Below are 22,781 nucleotides of genomic sequence, written 5' to 3'. Positions count from 1 at the left end.
TCACTCCACAAGGCAGGGAACCAGTATGGGGATTCTGCCAGCTGCTGAGTATATCTGTTGCAATTATGCCTTCTGGAACTAGGGAGTCAGCCATAGGATGGGACCAGGGACCGACTGGGCCCATTGTGACACGTGCCTGAGCTAAAGCCCCATTGATTACTTGACCTCCATAAGTCGCTCCTCTGACTGGTGGACCACACTGATGTTTGGGGTTTCCTGAAATTGGGGTCAGTTCAGAGCCACTGTCCAGGGGAGCCCAACACGTATTTCCTTTTCCCCAGTGTGCCGTTATCTTGGCAAAAAAGCTAAAGGTTCCTTTGGGAGAATGATTTAGCAATCTACATTTTTGGCTGAGTACTGGGGTGCTTTCTTAATGGGACCCAGTCTTCTGGAGATTTGGGTCTGCAAAGTGGTTCAAATCTGGAAACTACTGAAAAGCTATGACTCTCTGTTTTTATGATTCAGGTTAGATTTTGTTCACTTGACTTAGACTTTTCTGCTTACACAGATCAAGTCCAACTTTAGTAGGCTTTCTGCAGATTTCACTTCTAGGAACACCATAATCAACTAGCCAGCCCCATAGGTCTGGGCCAGCCAGACTCTTGTGATTGCTGCTTGACTGTCCTGTCCATTACAGTGACCACGCCCACCTTGCTTTGGGTGGTTGAGTGCCGCTGCTTGGTTCCCCTGCTCCCGGTCATTCCCATTGCTCTAGGCTTCCCCAGTTCAGCGACCATGGTTCCTACTGTAAGATCTGGTTCACCACAGAGCAGGGCAGTCATAGAGCTCTTTAATGGTGATGGGACCCCCCCGCCCCCGACAGATTTATTCCTCATAGTGGTGGTGAAATCTCTGTGTCCTGAAGTCTCCCGGCAGGTCTTAAATGACAAATCTGCTCCAATGTTCTGATTTCCCTAAGCTTCTGAATCCCTTCCTCTCCATTAAACCAAGGCAGGTGTGACATTTCTGATTTGCTTACTGGGGACCACCTTTTGTTGGTTTTTAACCAACCAACCAAACTGTTAGAGTCCTTCCTAACTCCCTGAGCTCCGGTTGGCAATGCGGAATCTCTCCTTGGTGGGCTGCATCCGTAAATCCAGACCAGTCTAACGTCATGTTCCTGCCGCCATTTTCCCAGCTCCAGTGTTCGCTCCCACACATGTTCCCCGGATTTCTCTCCGTGTACATCCGAAGACTCGCGGAGTTCTTTGGGAGCATATGTAGTGTATCTCCTCATGGGCCATACTTCGTACCTCACCTTTGGCGCCCTGCTGGAACTCAAGTCTAGTTATGGTTCTAGAGTCAGAGAGGGGAGGTTGCTCAGCAGAATTGTCATTGTCTTGCGGGGCCGTCAAGGGAGTCTGTCTGCTTGGGTAAGGCAGGGGAGGCGGAAGGGCTGCTTCTGCTGGCAGTGGGGAGAACTCCTCCAGTGTCAAAGTCGACCCATTGACATTCGGCAGCTCCGTGCCCCCGTCTTCATCGGGGTCTTTCTGCTGTCCCCAGACCAGGATCTCCCTGCTTCCCAGCCAGTGCCCTCCATTGAACAGTGAGGCAGCCTGTGAGGCTGGTGTGCAGCTTGTGGTGTAATTCAGCCAGCTGCAGGCTGAGATTCTGGGCGTGGTTTTCAGCACACAGCCTTGTGGCTACAGGCAATAAAGCCTTCCGCCTGGGCGCACAGGAGCTGTCAGATTATTTGTGTAGCACTGGAGCTGGGAATTCAAACCCCAGAGCTCACCTTTTCTTCTGTCACTTTGTCCCGGGACACTAGGGACAACCAGTCAACCTCATTCTGTTTGTTGTTTAAAAATATTCTAAAGAATCACAAATAGTCACTTAGCTTCTTCTCGTAAGTAGTTGATCAGGAGTCCATGCATGTTTTCACAAACCATCCCAGTGCTGTCTCTACTGCTGGACGTGGAGTCATTACCATCTTTACACCTGGTCAGATTAGAGAACCACTTTCAGAAACCCGAGAATCAGTATGAAAAAACTCTTCCTCAGGGCACCTGGGTGGCTCAATCGGTTAAGCGACTGCTTTGGGCTCAGGTCACGATTTTCAGGTCCTGGGATTGAGTCCTACATCGGGCTTCCTGCTCAGTGGGGAGCCTGCTTCTCTCTCTCTTACCCCCCACTTCTGCCCCTCCCCATTGCTATTCTCTCTCCCTCTCTCTCTCAAATAAGTAAAATCTTTAAAGAAAAAAAAAAAGAACTCTTCCTCTATAACCACTCTCAGTACCAAATTCAGTATTAGGGTTCTCTAACAAAATTGAACCAATAGGAGGCATATATGTATGTCTGTATACACACACACACACACACACACACACACATACACACACAGAAAGAGAGGGAGAGAGGGGCAATGGTGGAGGGGAAGAGAGATTTATTATAACGAACTGGCTCACATGATTATGGAGGCTGAGAAATTCCAAGATCTGTAATCGCCAAGCTAGAGGCTCGGGAGAGCCAGGTAAGGTCCAGTCTGTGTCTGGAAGCAGCTGAGTAGCGACGGGCCAGCTTGAAGACCGAGCACAAGCCCAGGTTGAGAGCAGAGTGTCCCTTACTCAGCCTTTTGCCCTATTCCGGCCTTCAGCCATCCGGATGAGGCCCCCTCACGGTGCAGGGACGTCTGCTTTCCTCCGTCCACTGATTCAAATGTGGATCTCATCCAGAAACCCCCCACAGTCGCGGCGGGATCCCCTTTAGCTGTCTCTCTGGGCACCCAGGGCCCAGTCAGGTTGACAAGAATCACTGTCTCGAGTCCTCTGGGAATAACGTCGTTAGGATTTCAGAATTAGGAGCGCCTTAGCGACCACTGGGCCAGTCACCCTTGTTTTGCAGATGTAAAGACTGAGACTCAGAAGGCCAAGTTAGCTAAGACTAGAGTCTAGACTCTTCGGACTCCCAGTTCTTAATTCTTTCTGAGAAAGTAGACTGCCTTATTTCCTGGAGCAGGGTTTTGTCGGATTGTGACTCTGTCAGAACAGGCCTCGCTGTGGCTGCCCGCCTCCTCCCCACACAGAGGCAGCCTCCTCGGCGTTCAGGAGCGCGTCCCTGATACACGTCACTGCATTGGTTGCGAACCGGATACAGACTCCTGTGATACTCGTGCACCTCCTCGAGATGGAGGATCCTCAGTCACTGAGGCAGCCCAGAAAACTAGCCTCGCAGCTGAGCGTGATTGTAGAATGAAATAAATTCAATTAAAATCTGCTTCACACTGCTTTCCTTTGAGGCCGAAGCTCTGAAAAATTTCATCCATTAAGCTTATATATCTGCTGTTTCAGGAATCTACATTGAGTATACATTCATATATTTTATATCCTAAGCTTAATAAATATTTTTGGAAGACTGGATTAATTGGATGAACAGATGAATGTGTCTTAATTTTTTAGCAGGAATCTTTCTATGTTACAAAATATACAGTGTTTGTATCATAATAATTTCTTAGATCTGAGCACTACCGAGCGAGCACTCTTGAAACTTAAGAGGTTTGGGCCTAGCTAGATCCCGTAGGAATCCTACCCAGTGTGTGGTGGTCAGACTGTCCACCTGCGTCAGGAAGGCATGAGGTGCAGCAGGGTGGGTGTTGTGTGTCTGTGTGTCTGTCCCCTAAGGACAGACCCGGAGAATAAGACCGCCTCTACATAATGTGTGAGTTTTTCTTGGCATTTGAAAAATAATTAATAAATTCATTATCGATATAAGTATAACCTATTTTTCTCATTTTTTGTTATACTTTTAGGACCCAAAGTAATCCAGACTTCTGCAGCCAATTTTTCACTAAATAATAGTAAAAAGGTAAGACTGGGTCGCAGGGGCGGCTGGCAGGGCCCGATAAACTTTCAGGTCGCTCAGTGGGTCCCGGGGACGCGCCACCCTTGCCGTGCAGCTTGCTTCTTCGGCAGTACGCATGCTCACTCTGCTGTCAGCTGCTGGCCTCTCAGCTCTTGTTTGCTAGAAGTATGTTCCCTCCTGAGGCAGGAGCTCCGCGCTAGAGCAGATGCTGCTGTCTGCCCAGGGAGCGGCAGTTGCTTTCCAAGTGCCGGTTGGCTCACCCTGAGTCCTCATGCCCACATGTCTTCCTAGGCCGTACGTTCTGGCAGTGCTCCTGCAGGCATCTGTTTCTTACTGTTTACGCTAGTTAATGCGGGTCTCCGTGTGGGGTTTCTAACAGGAGCAGGTCTTTCTGATGATTGGTATTCCTGCAAGAACTCAGTTTAAATGAAAAAAAATCCTCTTTCTCTCCTTTCTTAAATGTGGTCGATTCTTCACCATCTTTAGAGAAAAACAAAGGTCCTTCCAATGGGAGAGTTTCAGTAATCTTTAACAAATGCTAATTGTGAGAGTGCAACAACTAAACCCTTTTTTTGCTGCAGACCAGACATGATATCTTTATCTAGAAACTGAATGCAAGTTGTCACACATTCTCATGGCACAATGTTGAAATCTGATTGATTCCCAACACCCTCCCCCCATCTCCCTTATCCTAGCTCTCTGGTAGGTTTTCACCCCTATAATTAAGCAAAAGAAGAAAAATGTCCTAAAACTTACCTTTTAATTCCTCTTACTCTTGCTAGTTGGAAAGGGCCCTCTGGATAGCCCACTGATATTTGCGTTTTTTGATTTTCTTTACCTCTTGCCCTGAGGACCTGATTTGAAGAGGTGCTGTTATCAGGGTTTCCTGAACATAGTTAGGTCTTTCAAAATTTCTTTCTCTCAGGATGTAAGTCCCTTTTTTGGGGGGGGGCACTATAAACAGCAGCCGTCCCACCAAACTGACTTGCTCCTGAAAGATCACGCTCACTTTTGAAAGATGATAGGCCACCCTCTGGTGGGTTTCAATGCTCATGGCTTCGGGCAAGGCTTCAGTCACAGGGCGTTTCTGTCAGTTCCAAAACACAGATACTGCGTATTTATGTTCAAACACTGTGCATTCAAATGATACATTTCTTTGGAACCATGGGTGGCTCCTTAAGCAATGTCCTCTGTCTCCCATGGCTGCTAGGAGCCAGTATTAATGGTTTTCACCGCACAGCACAGAAGCGTCATTGGCAGTGGGGTCTGCTCTAATTTTTCTCTCGAGGGGCATTAAGACTTTCCTAAAGTAGAAAACAATAGACCTCAGACAGCGACTGATATGGCATGTTGGAACCAAGGAAATGATTCTTGAGAATATGAAGATCTATCCTTGGTGTTATTTATTATCTTATGCTACACCGTATCCTATCTACTTTTAATTTTTTTTTCCCTCCAGGCTTTTTCTTGCTATTTAAGTAGGTATATGGTCCCAAGGCTACAGGTGGTGGACATCGCCTGCTTAGAGGTTTTCACGAGACAGAGGGCACTCCAATAGGAAATTAGTCTTTTCTTTTTCTGGAAGGCAGTATTTTACTTATCTTGTCTAAAGGAAAACTACATGTTTCTGTTTCAGAGCTTCCACAAACCTTTCTTTACTAAATGTACATTTTGTACGTTAAGATGAGGTATTCGGGAGACTTAATGAAAAGGTCATATGGATTATTTAACTCTTTTTTCTTCTTGCCTTAGCTGAAGCCAATTCAAATCCTTTCAAATCCGCTGTCTACCTATAATCAGCAGCTGTGGCTGACATGTGTTGTGGAGCTGGATCAGTCGAAAGGTAGGAAGCCTGACATTGCAGAATCGTGTTTCTTTGTACAAAGCACCATATTTTAAAGATTGAGAGAGCTTTAAACCCTTTGAACAGGTGCTCAAAGATGGAGCACAAGGACGCTCATTATTCTTTATAACAGCAACAAATTGGGAGCCCCTTACGTGTCTGCCAGTGTCTTCCAGAAAAAGTCACGATGCAGCACTCAGCGAGCATTGGTCAGCTTAGCTCCGTGGCTGCGCTGTGTTGCCCCTGCTGTGGCAGCTTTGTCCTTGGGCTCTGGGAGAGGCTTCAATTCTGTTGCCTCGAGACAATGGTTCTATCCCCCAAGGACACATGGCAGTTGTCACCCTAGGGCAGAGGGTGCTGCTAGGATCTAGAGGGTGCCGGCTATCCTGCCGTGCACCCGACCGCCCCACAGCCGAGGAGGAACTGGCCTCAGTATCCGGGGGCTGCTGAGACTGAGGCACGTGCCCCGCTGCGTCTGCGTCTCTGAAGCCTCGGGTCTGCTTGTCTGGAGTTATGGACGTGGTCACCCACGTTATCTCCCATGTTCTGGGAGTCAGATGAGGCGCTTTGGCTGAGAAGGAATTTGAAAAGATAACCCCATGACCACAGTAGGTTAAGTGGGGAAAAATGTGTATTACAAAAAAATTAACCCCCTTTAAAAAAACATAAATAAATTTGGTATCAGTGTATATTTGTGCGCCTAGAAAAGGCTCTGGAAGGATAGATATGACACGTTAATTATGGTTATATCTAGGTGGTGGGATTGTGTTTAATGATATCTTTGTACTTTTTTGCTCTCTGATTTTTTTTAAACAAAGGGTATAAAAACAAAAATAAAATATGTCATCAGAAAAGTAAGAAATTAATTTTATTTTAGTATAAAGTTAAGTTAGAAATTTATGTGGGAAATGAAAAAATAAAATTCCATTAGCCTTGAAATGCTTGCCCTTTTATGAACCAAACGGGTGGACCCGTACTGTAGGTTTTTACGTAGGCCCCTAGGTAACAGGTTGGATGTAGAACCTGACAGCAGGGCTTTACTTTACAGACAAGTGTGAGGTTTTCACATGTGTGCTGAGGCTGAGGTGGTTGAAGGACCCTTCTGGGCCCTCACCTTGGCAAGTGTGATGTGCCTGATGTGGTCTCTGACACGGATTTTCTTTCTTTTGTAGAAACATCAATTCAGACAAGCTTCCTCATGACTGTTAAAGTCGATGGGGTAGCTCAAGATGGAACCACCATGTTCATTCATAACAAAGTTCACAATCGGACAAGGACCCTCACCTGTGCAGGGGTGAGTGTGTTCGAATGGTCAGGTTACTCGTCGTGCTACCCTGTTACATGTCTGCTTTCCTAAGTAAAAGAATCCAGTCATACCAGTGATGGTGCGGTGACACTCACGTCGCTTTCTACACCGATCTCCTTCTCAGTTCTTACAAACATACACACATTCTCTCTCTCTCACACACACACACACACACACACATGCATACACATACATGATGCCTGTTTTCAGTGTGTGTGTATAGCCTGATGTGTCTACAGATGGCTGTCACAGGTTGCTTGTCACCCGTGAAGGTCTGCTGCTATGCTGTGGTCATTCTGGTCAGGGCTTCGGGTTTCCTGCTCTGGAGCATCTGTGGGGGCTGAGGCCCGGGCCTCGTAGGGAGAGTGGCCTCCTTGTTTGAGTGTCTACTTCAGGGGGTAGCGTGTGGTTGTGCGATAGGAAACCTGGTGGTCCAAAGCAAGAAAGAAACCCTCACTTTTGATTTTCTTGGTGCCATGTTCTGTCAGCGTCCCAAGAGTCAGAAGTGGGACTGCTCCGGGTAGAGCAGGGGGCCCCCTGGGACGAAGCAGGTCGTGGGGGCGCATGGAGAGCACAAGGAACATCAGGAAGGAGAAGGTGTAGACTGGGGGTTAGGCAAGTGGTTGCCCTGACAGGCCTCATGCCAGGCTTCCCGTCCATCCAGGTCTCCCTCGGTCCCCAGCACAGTCCTACAGGGCAGGCCCTGTTACCGGAGCCCCGTTGTACACAAGAGGAAACTGAGGCTCAGATCAGAGCACTTGCCCAAGGTGACACACATGGAGATCAGGGGCCGGGATTTCAGCCCATGCTTTTGTCTTTTAGAGCTTGTGCCCTTGGCAGCCACGTGCCGCCTGGTTCAGAACCGCAGGCCTGCTTGTCCGGGCAGGAAGGATCCAGGTGGGGGAGGGTTCCTGCTGCGTGATGGCCCCATCTGTGGTCCCTCCCTGCGGGCATCTGCCTGAAGGTCCCCAGATGGCTGCTCCGTGACCTGGTCTGCCTCGTGGGCCTGGGCAGGTGTTGCTCGGGAAGCAGCACAAAGGACCAGACTCTCGCTCTGCCTCCATCGTTACCCATGGGAGGAAGGCTGGGCCAGCCTCTCAGACACGTTGTCCTCATCTGTACAGTGGGGCTACGCCCTCCTTGACCATCCTTGTGGAGTGGCGAGGATCAAGTCGGACACCAGTTCTGGGACCCTGCAGTGCCCAGTGTGGGGGTCGAGTACCCGCCCTGTCTGTACAGTCAGTGCCGGGTCAGTTCTGCTGCGTAAAAAGGAGGGACGATGGATGCGACGATGGGTGCAGGGTCTGGAAGGACCACGCACAGGCGAGGCTTCGCCTCCACCCCCAGGCTGGCGGGAGTCCAGCTTCCACCCCTGGTTTTGCTCCTGCTCGCACCGGGTGGGGGATGATGAACCGGAGGTCGGTGACTTGATCTTAAGGCTGATGTCACTAATCCTGCTGGTCTGGGAGGACCAAGGAGTTTCCCGGGATGGGGGACTTTCTCTTCTAACCAGGGCAAGTCTCAGGCCAACGAGGACCACTCGGTCACCATGTCTGAGGCCTGTACTTGGAACAGCCAGGCTGCCCGCGAGGTTACTTGTCTGCCCTGTTGCTTCTTGGCAGTGCTCCCCACACTGTGCACCTCGAGAGTGGCCCTTGGTGGCTTGCTGCGGTGTCTCCCCGCTCCCACAGTTTCTACTGTGTCACCCTTGGGTCTTCTCTCTTCCGCTCTCTCTGTGCAGGCTCCTCCTGAGCCCTCCCAGGACCACTGCCCTGACTTAAAAGAAGGTGGGGTTTTTTTGTTCTGGAGCTGCTGACCACCTTTTATCCTAGTTGGGCACCTCGGGTAGCAAGTGGTCTGTGCCGGGCGGGCGACCGTGCTGGGTTCTCACCAGGGATTTGCAGGGGCAGATTGTGATCCATACGCAGACCGTAGCTCGAGCGGAGAAACCCCACACCGTCAGGTGGTCTCACCGTAGTTTTTAGAGACTGGAAGGTACTTGTGGGCTGAGCTTTAACTGTTTCGTTAATTCAGGCCATCCTCTGAAAGTCCAGGCTCGTAAGAAGTGGCCGCCTGTGCAGCACCGATCATTCACTGAGTAATAAGTACTGCTCAGTACTTAGCTGCCTCTGTCCCCATGTGACCTCCTGTGACCTGTCAGGAATGAATTTGGTTTTGCAGAGACCAAGGGCGACACGCACACTCACCAATTCTGACTTCTTCCCTGGCCCTTAGGCCGGCACCCCTGCCTGCCGATTGTCCGCTTATCTTTTTAAGGTTTCCTGCAAACACCAGATCTCTTTTCCTACCTGACCTCAGACATTCGAGCCTTGGGGAGCCTTTGATCCACGGTAGGGGTGACTGCCCTGTTCACAGCTGTGGCTCACACAGGCGCCACCCAGAGACTGCTCTGTCAGACCGCGGGAGGCCTTCTGAGGGGTGTGCTAGGCCACGTGGCTGCACCCAGGTCACTGGCTGCCTGGCCACACGGAAGCAGAGAGGACCTGGCTCCTAACTGCCCAAGACAGGAGACAGGGGCTCTGGGCAGGCAGTGACACACCCGTGTAATCACACTAGCCATTGCTCCCGCAGCCTTTGCCTTGGGTGTGGGCCTGGGGCTCTGTGTGGGGAAGGGCAGGCACGAGGGGAGGGGGACCAGGCCGTCACTCTGTATATGGTGCAGCAGCTGTGGAAGTGAGTGGGAAGAACAGTGAGGCTCGGGGTCTGACCTGTTATGTCTTCGCCTACGCTCCCCCCACCCCCACTAGTGCACGTGTGCGAATGTCAGGTTTGTGTGGCGTTGTTAACTTTTTTATGTAGGTGATGTTATTTTGAATCGCCCAAAGTAGAAAGATTCTAATGATTGCAAATCATCTATTATTTGTTTCCAAAAATACCCATTTGGTTTTTTCTTTCTAAGAATTGTTTTTTGGCTGGCATCGGAATTTTTCTGGGCTCTGGCGAGTTCCTTGGCGATGGTTAGTTCTGCTCATCTGTTGTTGAAATGTGTTACTTTATGGGTCAGTCGGTGGGGGAGCCAGTCGTGCTTGCTTTAAAGACACAGCTCTACCTTGCGTCTTTGCAGAAGTGTGCAGAAATTATTGTGGCTCACCTCGGCTACTTGAACTACACGCAGTATACCGTGATTGTGGGATTTGAACACCTGAAGCTACCCATCAAGGAAATGAACTTCACGGTAAGTGTGCCAGTTGACCTCAGTGTTTCTGTGGCTTGTTTTGCTCCCATTCTTCTGTCAAATGACTGAAATAAATTTCAGCGTTGAAATCATGTTATTTTGGACAGCGGAAGATGTGTACGGGGTCAAGCTGGTTTAGATGGGGAGCCGTCATGTGCAGCTCACCGTCGTCGAGCCTGTGTCCTTGTGTGTAAACCAGATGCCTCAGAAAGCCGCACCGACCCAGTGCAGCTGGTTCCTTTTGAACCGTGGTGCTTTACTGAGCTGGAACTCCCGTCCCTGGGAGAAGCCCGAGAGCAGTCGCTCCCCGTTGGTCCCTCCCTGGGTCTCCGAGGGGCTGAGAAGCCACTCACCTTCTGTCTCTGTGGTTTTGCCTGTTCTGGGCATTTCGTGTGAACGGATTCGTCCCATATGTGGTCTTTGGTGATGGACTTCTTTCATCACGTGTAGTATTTTCGAAGTTCAGGTGTGAATTTGAGGGCATCAGCCCTGCGTGCTTTGCTGAGCGTGTCAGGGTGTGGGAGGTTGCATTTTGTGTGTCTGCTCATCGGTTGGTGGGCATTTGGGCTTTTATGAATGCTGCCGCAATGAACATTGCCCTGCAGGTTTCCATGTGGATTGATGGGCGCCTGTGCCGAGCGGTGTCCGCGTGTGGGCCCTCTCCTGTGTGCGGGCGTGCACTGCCTCACCCCGCCCACCTCCGTGGTGGTGCCTGCGGTCCCCACTTTGGTCCCCGACCCAGGAGGTCGGCTGAGCACGGGACCACACACGAGGCCTGCTCCTGGGAGGCACTCAGCAGACGGCCCCCGTTGTTAACGTTCGGATGGCTGCTTTTTCCCGTTGTCTCTAGATCACCCAAATGAGTCTTGTTCTCCATCCACGCAATAGCTCTCTGGGTATTTAGAAATGTTGTCTCAGCCCCTCGGAGGTTCTTCCTTTCCTTCACGTGGCTCTGGAGGTGGCTTTGGGACCCCATCAGGCTGCAGGTCTCCTTCAGCCTGGTGGGGGGTGGGGGGCGGGCGGCTGCTTGCGCAGGAGAAGGAGCAGGTGGCGCTCCAGGTGTGGCCGGGGCCTCCTCACCAGCTTGCGTCCCGCCACCTGCCGAACCCTCCTCAGACTCGTCCCTCCGTAACTGCCGTTCGGTCTCTTCTCACGCTGACCCTGGTGAGTCTTTCCCATTCTCCGCTTCTGCGGTTGGATTGTAACAATTCTCCGACGCCACTCGGGCCTTCCCCTTTGCTCTTGAACTTGTTTCAGCGGTTTTGGCTTTTGGGTCCCGCCTCTCCTGATCCTTTGAGTTCGAATCTGGGTACTGTTCTTTGTGGTATGGAAGATCTCCTGGAGCTTTTTCCTCAGAACATCTGGCCAGCATCCTGCCTGTGTCCTCGAGGTCATGATGCAGAGGTTGAACCCTGACAGGGTCTGAGACAGGTGCCCTAAGCCCAGGCACACTGATTCCCTGCTCTGCGCACTAGCTGTGCTATAGACTTTGCTATTTTTGAATCACCCCGAGTCAGGAACGCAGAGAACAAAGAACACCACGCTTCTCAGACAGAGGACCTCTCCTTTCCGTCTTCGTCGGGGCTTCCCTGCGACAGCCTTTATCAGCCTTCTCCACAGCTTTCCCCGCAGGCTCAGCCCACCCCAACCCTATTACCTTGGTTTGTTCCATCTTCTCTGTTTTAGTTCCCCTTGGACTTATTCCTAAAGAATTTGGGCACAGTTCAGGTAAACTTGGTACGTGTCATTCCACCATTGCTCAAGAGGGCGGGTCACATGGTCTCACTGGAGGGCTCAGCAAGGAAACTGCCATCAGAACAGCTCGTCTGGAATGATGGCATTAGGCAGGGCTTCGCTCTGAGTGGTGCTCTTCAGCATCCAGAATGCTGATGTGTGAGACCCCTGGGGTCTGTCGGGATGTCACCTAAGATTTTTCTCCATTTTTGTACATTTCTGTATTCCCAGTGCCCAGCAGCGAGCCTGGCCACAGTTAGGCTTGTAATCAATATATACGGGCTGAACTGGAGGATAACACCACAGCGTTTCACAGAGGAAGAAATTCAAATGGCCAGCAGACTTGTGAGATGATGCTTACCCTTGCTCTAAACCAAAGAATCAGAGAATTCAAAAAGTCATGCTTTTTACTTTTTTTAAACCTGTCAAATGCTAAAAACACCTGCAAGAAAATCACACCTTGGGTTACAAGTTCTTTCATACAGGCTAATGGGGGTGTAAATGAATTTCGGTGTTGGGTGTAGTTTGGCAGTGTATCAAAGCCTTTACGTGCACATTCTTTTTGGCCTAGTAATTCTACTTCTGTGAATTTATTCTAATGAAACAATTAGAAAAGCACACAAAGATTTGTATTTTTCATGGCAGGAAGTTGGGAGCAATCTGTATTTCAGTAGAATTCTGGTTAAATGAATAAATTAGTTTTTCAGCAGCTGTTAATAATAAACTGGTCACAGAATAGATAGCGCAAACTGCTATTGATTTTTAAAAAAGGAGAAGAAAGAAAATTAATTGAATGTGCTGATTGACATTTTTTATTATAGAAAACTCTAGTAGGCTATCTCCAGGTGGTAGGCTTCATGGTTGATTTCTTTTTTTTTTTTTTTTGATTCTTTATAATGAGCTTTTTATTACCTTTATAATCAGAAGAGAAAATTATTATTATTATTTTTTTAAAAAGGCTCCTCAGACAACTGATACTTGAAAGGGGAAGCCAACATATCCTCTGGCAGTTCATTCTGAGGAGCTTAGTTACAGAAGAGCTACCTCAGAAAATCACGGTTTAGTGTTATGTCTCAAACTTGTACAGAGATGCATTAAGAAACGAGAGAAACTTGGGCACCTGGGTGGCTCAGTGGGTTAAGCCTCTGCCTGTGGTTCAGGTCATGATCTCAGGGTCCTGGGATGGAGCCCCGCATTGGGCTCTTTGCTTAGCCGGGAGCCTGCTTCCCTCTCTCTGCCTACTTGTGATCTATTTCTCTCTCTCTCTGTCAAATAAATAAATAAATAAATCTTTAAAAAAAAGAAAAGGAACCAGAGAACCTCATGCAAAGTATGTATCTCTTATAAAATAGCTGCTGAAAAGTATCCATCGTGTATGAACTCTGATCTATCTACCTCCAGATAGGATTCCTTTTGACCGTTTCTTACAGACTCCGTGCATTAGAAGTAGACTGAAAGCTGTGTGGCTCACCATGTTTCCCTTTCGGTGTCAGCAGCTAGAAATTTCAGAAGTAAGTTTTATGCCCCACTGTGGCAGTCACTAACATCCTGGTATGGGTTTAATTCTTTGCCCTCTTTCTTTACGATTTTACCTTTTAAAAAGCTTTAAAAATTGTTCTCATCTAATCTTTTTATTACAAGCTGACTTCATTTCCATTTTGGAAGTAGAGAAAGCAGAACACAATAAAATATATCTGAAAAGTATCTCAGCGATGCCGTTCTCCATCCAGAACATCTTCCAGTCAGGAAGATGCCGAGGCCGGCAAGGGCGGGAGCCGCTGGGGCTCCTGAGCTCCGCTAGTGATGTGGCCCTGCTGGTTCCTCCTGGCTCCGCACCACACCCCTCGGTAGAGGATGGCTGGCAGGGACACGGTGGCACCTGCCGTGGAGCGGTGCCCTGGCAGCTGCCTTCACCGGCGTGAGATGGCGTTGAAGGCGATCAGCCTGATGCAGAAAAGCACACGGTGTGCGAGTCCATCTGCGTCCGTGGTAGGAACGGACCAGACGCATCGTGCGGTTAAGTCCGGATCAGAGTTGCGGGGGTAGTTAGTGACTCGCAGGGGCTAGGGGGAGGGCTTCTGGGGTGTGGTGATGGTGTCTCTGGACCAGAACACTGTTGACACTGGTGTGCTCCGTTTGTGGCAGTCCGTTGAGTCGTACATTTGGGGTCCACGTGCAGTTTTTTGTAGGTATGTCCCTTCAGTAAAAACTTAACCAAACACGTGGCGCTTTTAGAAACACAGAGCTTGTCCCAGGGCTGCCTGTTGAACCACATCTGTTTCTTCAGACAGACCTTGCTGCCTTGATGGAATTTGATGTGTGAGGGTTTCTACTGCTGTTGTTTGGCGTTTCCTTGGAAATCTTTGCCGTCCAGGAACTCGAGTTCACTGTTTGCCCCGTGTGTGCTGGTCGTTGTAGGTTTTACCTCCCCTGGGCGCCTCCCATCCGTTTCGCTAGCCCGTTCTTCCTTGTTGATGGCAGTCAAGTTCAGGATGAAAATCTCCCTCTCCTGGGAGAGAGAATCATCACAAGGGAAGCCCCCAGGTGTTTGGATGCTCTGTTTTAGGCAGAATATATCTGCCCTTCTGCAGGCATCTAGGTGGTTCTGGTCCTTTTCTGGTCTCGCCTGCCGTCGGGGCGTTCTTTTCTGTCTGGCATTGTCATTGATGCCACGTACCCGTGTGTGGAGACGCTTGCTTTCTTTCCTTTTGTCCTCATGCCCATATCCTATGACCACCTGGTTCACAGACTTCTCCTTGCGCACAGTTCTGCTCGAAGTGGAGCAGCTCTCCTTCGCTCTCTGCCTCTTCTCTCGGCTCTCCTTCTTCTCAGTACATCTTGACCACGTCCCATTGCCATGTTCAAGTCACGACCACTCTCTAGGTTGCGTAGGTACACAGGAGGATACTGCTAATGTCCTGTATTTTTAAGAGTTTATTTCCTTGGCCGTGCTGTGCATAAGCAGCGGAGTGTGGACTTTGGACACGGGGAAAATTGCTTTTACTCGTTTTCAGGTCATTTTCTCCTGAGCCTGTGAACACCTCTGCACACATCCCCTCAGTTCCCAGTGTCCTCAGGGCTGAGCTGGGCATTTTCCCCTCTTACTAAGTGCTCTTTAGGTCAGTTCGTGAGGGACACTTCCATCAGCTGTTCACATTTCGTTTCCTCCTTTTTCTTCCTAAAGAAAACTTCCATGACTTCTCCCTGTGGGATGAGATTAAAACAACAGCTCATGCTCTCGAGTCCTTCAGTTTTCTGTCTGGTAGACACCTTCTGGTTTCTGTGTGAATTGAGAGGACTGGCAGCCTGCAGTACTTTGAGGAGCACTAAGTGGATTCTTGGGTCATACTTGCCCTGTTGTTTTCATAGGACGGATTTCAAGAGCATATGTTAGGCTTTTCCCTCCAGATTTTCTATATAATACCTTTCATATGGTTTTCAAGTGTTGGAGACCTAGGCTGTGAATCTGAGCCTGGAACCAATTCCAGAGGGTTGCTTAGTGCTGCGCTAGGTTGCTGGGAGTACCACCGGCCTGAGCAGCCGGTACCCCGAAGCACCCCCCACTCCTGGGTGTTCCTGTGGCTTTTCCAGTCAAAGGACTCGGGATGGGGACTATCATGAAGTATTAGCTCCTACTTTGGGGCTGACTTGCTTTGAGTTCGTGGTGTCCTTTCTATGCAAGTATTTGACACCGTATTTGCTTGCACAAGGGCAAAGTAGGTGCTCAGCAAATATTGAATGAATGACTGGAGAACCAGACCAAAACTCAGTAGGTCGTGATTAGGGAGAAATGGCCTCGGATATAAAATGGATGCTTGTTCCAAAGTCAGTTTGTGGTATTGCGGGGTGAGCCCAGTCTCTGGAAGAACAAAGGTGGCTTTGTGAAGGCCAGAGGACTTTGCTGCACATGCCAGTGAACGGATTGACCACTCTTAAGATTGCAAAGTAGATGTCTAAAGCCTGAAAGTTTACTGGGAATTTACTCTATTTCCTTTTACTTATTTTGTCTTCTAATCTCAAATGTACACATTTGTGCTGAAAAATAAATGCAAAAACAAACTCCCCTAATTCCATACGATGAGGCCCACACAGTGGCTGTCATCCCAATCATGGTGGTGACGCAATCCCTGAGGGCCCTTCTCCTCCCAACCTCGGCAATCCAGAGTCTGTTGTCTGAGCCAAAGGGGCTGGAGCCCTGTTCCCTGAACTTCCCGTGCTCTTCTTGGGCTCAGTCAAGGGAAAAGAACGACTTTTCAAGCCAGCGGCACAACTGAATGCCAGACTGGCCTGGGAGACTGGCCTGTCCCAGAGGAACACAGAGGTGATTCCACTCACCTGCTGCTAGTGAACGCAGCCCCCTGGAGAGAAACCCTAGCTGGACATGGTTTCCCCAGATCAGGAAGGACAAAGGGATGGCACAGTGGGAGCTGAAGAGGACTGCTCTGAGGGTCCGCTGTGCCCCTCTGCCAGCCCAGAGTTCCGGCCACGGGCCAGCATCTTGTGCTTTGCTCCAGCTCACTTTCCTCCGCCTCCTTCCTCTAACTCTTCGTCTAGAACCAAAGGCATATTTTATGTTTAGCTACATTTATTGGATAAAGCGTTGTTTTCCAGCGCTAATTTTTAAAGTGAGCAAGTATCTCTATGCTCTTCTGATAGAGCCCTCCTCCTGTGGGGGTCCTTAGTTATTTTCCTCCTCACTGTCTTTTCATCATTGTAACTTTAAACATGTTTTGTGAATTTTTTTCCTAATGCTAAGACTTTTTCTTTTCTTGGTTATGCCTTACAATCTAGTTTTTCAAACTAAGATACGCAGTACACTTTTTTCTATTTGAATAGGATGTCGCTCATAAGTAGTGCTCATAACTGCTACTGTGATCATTTTGTAAATGATACTACTTAACGTTTAAACACCAAAGCAGTGATCATAACTCCCTAAAGGTTCCCTCATGCCCCTTCCTCCTGTTACCTTCTCATCCCCCCAGCCACCACTGATCTGCTTTCTTTATGGATTCATTTGTTTTTCTGTAAAATTTCACATAAATATGGGTCGTTTTGGTGTCTCTGTTGGTGAAGCGTCCAACTCTTGATTTCCACTCAGGTTGTGATCCTAGGGTCATAAGATGGAGCCCACATCAAGCTCCACGCTCAGCACAGAGTCTGCCTGAGATTCTCTCTCCCCTTCTCGCCCTGCCCACCTACCCCCTGCTCGTACTCTGTCTCTCTAAAATAAATAAATCTTTTTAAAATGTTTACGTAAACACAGTCTTACAATATGTTTGAATTCTTTCACTCAACATAACTATTTTGAGATTAACTGACGCTGTTGGCTGTATCATTTGTTCATTCCTTTGTTCCCAGTGAGCCAGTACAGCATAGATTATGGGTCCCTTCACCTGTTGAGGGCATTTAGATGGTTTAGGGCTGCTACAAAGCTTCTGTGAGCAACTGTGGACATGTGCTTTCATGTCTCTTGGGTAAATACCCAGGATTGGAGTGGCTGGTCATGCTGTAGGCATGTGTTTGACTGAGAAACTGACAGACTGTTTCCAGAGTGGTTGTATTGCTTTCCGTTCCCTCAGTGGCAAACGAGAGAGCTGTGGTCACCTCACATCCTCACCAGCACGGTTGTGTTTTTAATCTTGGCCGTTCTAGTAGGTATATGTGGGGTTTATGGCTTGGTGACTTTCATCGGCAGCACTTTGAAATTGTCTTCTGGCTGGCATTTTTCTGGCGAGAAATCTGTTGCTCTTCCTTATCTTTGTTCTCTGAATAGATGTTCCTCTCCTCCCACCCCCTGACTTTTTAGACCTTTCTCTTTTACTTATTTAAACAATTTGATTCTGGTGTTCCTTGGTATACTTTACTTCATTTCTCTGACTTAGGGTTCACTGAGTTCTTCAATTGGTGAGTTCATAGTTTTCATTAAATTTGGAAAATTGCCTGTTACTATGTCTTCAAATATTTCTTCTGTCCTCTTGCCCACCCTCCCACCCCCAGCCCTGGCCATGGTCAAATACACATCTCTTTAGCTACTTGAAGTCGTCTCACAGGGTACTCATATTCTGTTCAGTTTTGCTCTGGTTCATTTAAAATCGTGTATAGTGACATCTCCACATCCGCTCATCTCTGTCATGTCTGTTCCACTGTTGTTGCTCTTCCAGATTCCAACCTCATATGTTCAGACTTCCCTCTAGCTTCTCGCTGCCCTTATCTGCTAATTCCACGTCATCTGGGTTTCCTGGGGCGGTTTTGGTTTTTTTTTTCCTCATTACTGTTCAGATTCTCTTGGTTTGTGTTTTGTTTTGTTTTTACATGTTAGGTGTTTTTCTTTTTTCCTTCTTTCTTTTTTGAGTACACTTGACACACACAGTGTTACATGTCTGGTATTTTTTATTTAATGCCAGGCATTATTGATGTTAGATTTTGTATTCTTGTGTCTTTGAGCTTTGTCCTGGGATATTGAGAAGTTACTTTGTTAGGTGGGACCAAAGCAGCATGAAATCTGTAGGTACTTTCTTCCTACCACTTGGGTAAGAGCATTTGGGTTATGCTACCCGGGGCCCCTTTGTGCATTTTATTTCTCTCTGCCCAAGGGACCAGGCACTGTTCCTGCCCTCTGTGAGAGCCAGTGATCCTTTTCAGGGATTTTTTTCCCCCCAAGCCACAGGTGGTTTACTCATATTAATGCCTTGATCAGTGTTCAGGTGGAGATGCGAGGGGGACCAACTTTGGTAGGTGTCTAGAGTTCTCTCTTCCAGCTCTCCTCTCTGTTCTTTGTGCTTTGGATCACAGCCAACAGTTTTCCTCCCTGGACACACTGTGTGTCCATGATTCTCTACGTGAGCTCCCTCCCCACTGTGGCTCGGGGCAGCTAAAGGGTGCACCTCTCTCGTAATAGCCAGAGATTACTGTCCTTCATTGCCTCCTGTCAGTGTTTTTAACTGTGTGTATGCATACCTGTCTCTGTATGTGTATATTTTAAATGTTTCAGGTAAGTTAGGTAAATCTCATGTCTATAACTCTATTCTGAAGTAGATTTTTCAAATTGCTTAAATGATTTTAAATGCATGAAAACAGTGGGGCTCATTGGCCCATTGCAGCGCAGTGTTCTGAGGTCTGGTGAGAAACCTGACTTGTGACCGAGATTGGAAGGGTATGTGGTGTGTGCCTCCTTGGCTCTGTTATGTGTAAACTCGATAGGAGTGAATCTACTCAATCAGCATGAGAGCCAACACTGTAATTCCCTTGTACTTTTTGGTGTCAGGTTCATATTTATGTGTTTCACTTAGTCTTTTTTTTTAGGACATCCTACTACTCACATTTTTGCATCTTTTAAAAATCTGTTTCTTTTAATGGAAAGCATGGCTTTTTCTAACGAAGGAATTGACAGTATTGATTTTTCTCTTTTAGAGATAGACAGTGCATGTGAGGGTGGGGCAGGCAGAGGAAAAGGGACAGAGGGAATCTTAAGCAGGCTCCACACTCAGCATGGAGCCCCATGTGTGGCTCGATCTCACAACTGTGAGGTGATGACCTGAGCCAAAGTCAGGAGTCAGATACTTAAATGACTGCGCCACACAGGCATGCTGACAGCATTGAGTTTTTTTTTTTTTTTTTAAAGATTTTATTTATTTATTTGACAGAGAGACATCACAAGTAGGCAGAGAGGCAGGCAGAGAGAGAGGAAGGGAAGCAGGCTCCCTGCTGAGCAGAGGGCCCGATGCGGGACTCGATCCCAGCACCCTGAGATCATGACCTGAGCCAAAGACAGCGGCTTAACCCACTGAGCCACCCAGGCGCCCAGCATTGAGTTTTTTGACATGAAATTTAAAAGCCAGATTCTCTTCTTGTGATTACAGAATAATTCGTCTATCAGATTTATCCTTAGGGTGACCACTGAAAATTTATTTCCAACTCTTAAAATTAAGATTTTCAAAGTCTGTGTTCTTTAATATAAAAATAAAATGTAGTAAGGGTTAAAATTTTTAGAACATGTAAGAAGGAATAAGGAAAGAGAACATTTAAAATTACCTATAGTATCGTATCTGGAGAGAACTATCTGGTACACTTCCTTTTAGATATATTTTTTTCAATTATTTTCCTGTTTTACATTTTAGTGGAAGACTTATGACCCTGCATTTTCCCAGCTGGAAATTTGGTTCCGATTCGTCTTCGTGGTGCTCACCTTCATTGTCACTGTAAGTCCCATTTGTCCGACCACCACATCAGAATCCTAACAAGGGCTGAGTTAACTTATGAATTAGGGTTATCACAGTGTGAACTATGGAAGGAAGCTGTAAAAGACTCGTAACTATGGAGAACAGACAGGATCACTGGATGGAAGGCGGGAGGGGCGATGGGCATTAAGGAGGGCACGTGCTGGGACGAGCACTGGGTGTTGTATGTAAGTGACAAATCACGAATTTCTACTCCTGAAACCAATTTTACACTATATGTTGACTAACCTGAATTTAAATTAAAATAAAAAAGTGTGAACCACACAGGAGATTTATCTGAACTCCGTGACACTCCATCTAGTGGGCCGACCTGATATCACCCAATATTCCGAATGTCCACTAGGACGCTGTGGTGCAGAAAGAATGTGTGGTATCTGCTCATAAGGACCTCTGTGTGGTGTCCTAATGAGGGCAGACCCCTGGCTTTTAAGTAAATGCTCATCAGGGTGCAGTGACAGTGCCATTTCACCTGCCTTGTTTGAATGACCTTCTTTTTATGATAACAGCACACGCTTGGGTTATTTGCATTTGGAAAATTGTACCAGACCTTTCCATCTCTGGGCTTTTTCAGGAGGAAGGCCTTAGATGAGTGGGTTTGGAAGTATGAGCTTTTGGCTCCTTTGGGGTCCGAGTTCAGTGTCTGCAAGCACCCTGTGACTTTGGGGAAAATGCTTACCCTTGAAGTACAAGTGATCCCCACAGAGGCCCAGTCAGTGAAGATGGGAATTTAAAACTGGAGGAAGAACATCAGGACTGACACACATATGGGGGGAGGTACAAGGGGTTTGTGGTGGTGCTTTGCGCCATCTGAAGGGCGACATCCCACCCCCTTGGCTGCTTGCCCCTTGCTGATGCAGAGGGTTTGCCATGCAGGAGCTATGTCCCCTCTTTATAGTGGGGGCCACTCCAGTTGCCACCCAAGCAAGGATAGCTTGGTGCTTCACAGTCCAACTGTACGCATAGGCTTGTTGGGGACAGACGTGTGAGGAAAGTGCCAGTCGGTGGTGACATGGGACCTGCCTGTAGGTGAGGGGATAGGACACAACTACTGGCAGAGCCTGGACTCTGCCGAGAGCTGATCGCGGTCCCAGGCACTCCCAGGGCTTCCCCTAAGGAACTTGCTGACGCTGAGTGGAGAGCTGCTGATTGTGTTTGCTCAGCGGAAATCCTTGCTGTTTCTTGAAGCGTCTCTGTTGTCTGAGGAGCTGCTGCCACACTCTGGGGCCCAAAGGGTGGGCACCCAGGACACGATGTTCTTAAAAAAGAGAAATGAACCTCATAGCCTGGAAGAAATGGCCCATCAGCCCAGGAAGTCCAAATTCCCTAGGAAATCATTGGCTTCTGTTAGATTACAGAAAAAAAAACAAAACAAAAAACTCCAGGTCTTTTACACAAACTATGTACTGTTTTAAAGTACTTTAAAGACACTCCCATGGCTCAATACAGCTTCTTCAGGGAGGTGTTTGTTCAGGGAGCCCTGATGCCCTCCTTAGAAGCTGGTGCCATCTGTAGATATCGCCTGGGTGGGGGCGTGTGGCCTGCCACAGGGAGGTCCTCTGTGTGGCTGTGTGGGGCCCACCTGATGGAAGTAGCCTGTCCTGGGGGCAGCTAGGCTGGGTCGGGAGTTATGGCCGGTGTCTCCCCCGCCCCCTCCTGCCCCTTGGAGAACAGCTTGTGCCATTGTACCCGCAGCTCCTTGCCAGTGATTCACATTTTACCTTAGTCTCAGTCAGTGCAGCAAAGGGTTAACTCGGGTTTGGCTGACCCTCACTCAGGGAAGACTTCACGTGACGCGTGATACCGTGATCGTGATACTGAGCAAGGCGGAAGCAAGCACAGTAACTTGAGTTCCTGATTCGGTTTGTAGTGCCTGTTTGCACATTCCCTCCGGAAGTTTTCCATGCGAGACTGGGGGATGGAGCAGAAGTGGATGTCCATTCTTTTGCCTCTGCTGCTGCTTTACAACGGTAGGTGCCCATTTGTATTTTGGAGCTCTCCCCCTTTAAAGCTTGAAGCTGGAAGGCGTCCCAGAGCCGCTCTGGCTGCCAAGGAGCCGCTGGAGGAACAGGTAGCAGCACCTGCAGAGTGCGAGCTGTGTGGCCCCGGGACACAGTGGATGCCTGGCGGCTCTCACCAATGAGCGATTGGTTCGGTGGTTAAATCCTGGAAGGGCTGCAGACGCAGCTGTCTTGAAACTTGGCTGGAGGCAGCCGGCGCTGCTGTCTGTGCCTCTTCCCATGCTTCAGAAACGTTTGCTTGCAGAGCCCCAGCACCGGGATTCCCGGGCCTGTGGGGCAAGCGGCTGGCGGGAGCAGCCGGTGCTCTGTAATGATCACTGGGTCAATCTGTTCACTGGCTTTTTGGTTTTTTGAAAAACAAAACAGCCTTTAGTTCACTACCTCTCTTTGGCTCTGACTGAGGAGAAGGTGATGGTGAGTTGTGCCCTCGCTGAGAGGACAGGTGCCCTGTGCTGGGTGGGGTGAGCCTGCCTCCATCAGGCCCTTCCGTCTGCTGCCTTCCAGATCCATTCTTCCCGCTCTCCTTTCTGGTGAACAGCTGGTTTCCAGGCATGCTGGACGACCTCTTCCAGTCCGTGTTCCTCTGTGCCTTGCTGCTCTTCTGGCTGTGTGTGTATCACGGGGTCCGCGTCCAGGTGAGCCTCCGCCC

General features: G+C 48.6%; 1 protein-coding gene across 8 annotated transcripts in view; it reads left to right on the top strand.

The window, feature by feature from the left end:
* The window catches only part of TMEM181 (transmembrane protein 181), a 68,407-nt gene that overhangs the window by 32,833 nt on the left and 12,793 nt on the right, over positions 1–22,781 (top strand). For all 8 annotated transcript variants that reach the window (XM_045080100.1, XM_045080101.1, XM_045080103.1 and 5 more), the window contains 7 exons: positions 3,746–3,801; positions 5,551–5,641; positions 6,814–6,935; positions 10,033–10,143; positions 19,995–20,075; positions 21,982–22,081; positions 22,637–22,767. In XM_045080100.1, coding sequence (XP_044936035.1) covers positions 3,746–3,801; positions 5,551–5,641; positions 6,814–6,935; positions 10,033–10,143; positions 19,995–20,075; positions 21,982–22,081; positions 22,637–22,767 — 692 coding nt within the window. The remainder of the gene's footprint in view (positions 1–3,745; positions 3,802–5,550; positions 5,642–6,813; positions 6,936–10,032; positions 10,144–19,994; positions 20,076–21,981; positions 22,082–22,636; positions 22,768–22,781) is intronic.

This window comes from Mustela putorius, unplaced genomic scaffold (genome assembly GCF_011764305.1).
Source record: "Mustela putorius furo isolate JIRA1106 unplaced genomic scaffold, ASM1176430v1.1 tig00000450_pilon_pilon_pilon, whole genome shotgun sequence".
NCBI classification, from domain to species: Eukaryota; Metazoa; Chordata; class Mammalia; order Carnivora; family Mustelidae; genus Mustela; species Mustela putorius.
The sequence above is the reverse complement of the archived record's forward strand: the minus strand, read 5'-3'. Positions and strand labels throughout refer to the sequence as shown.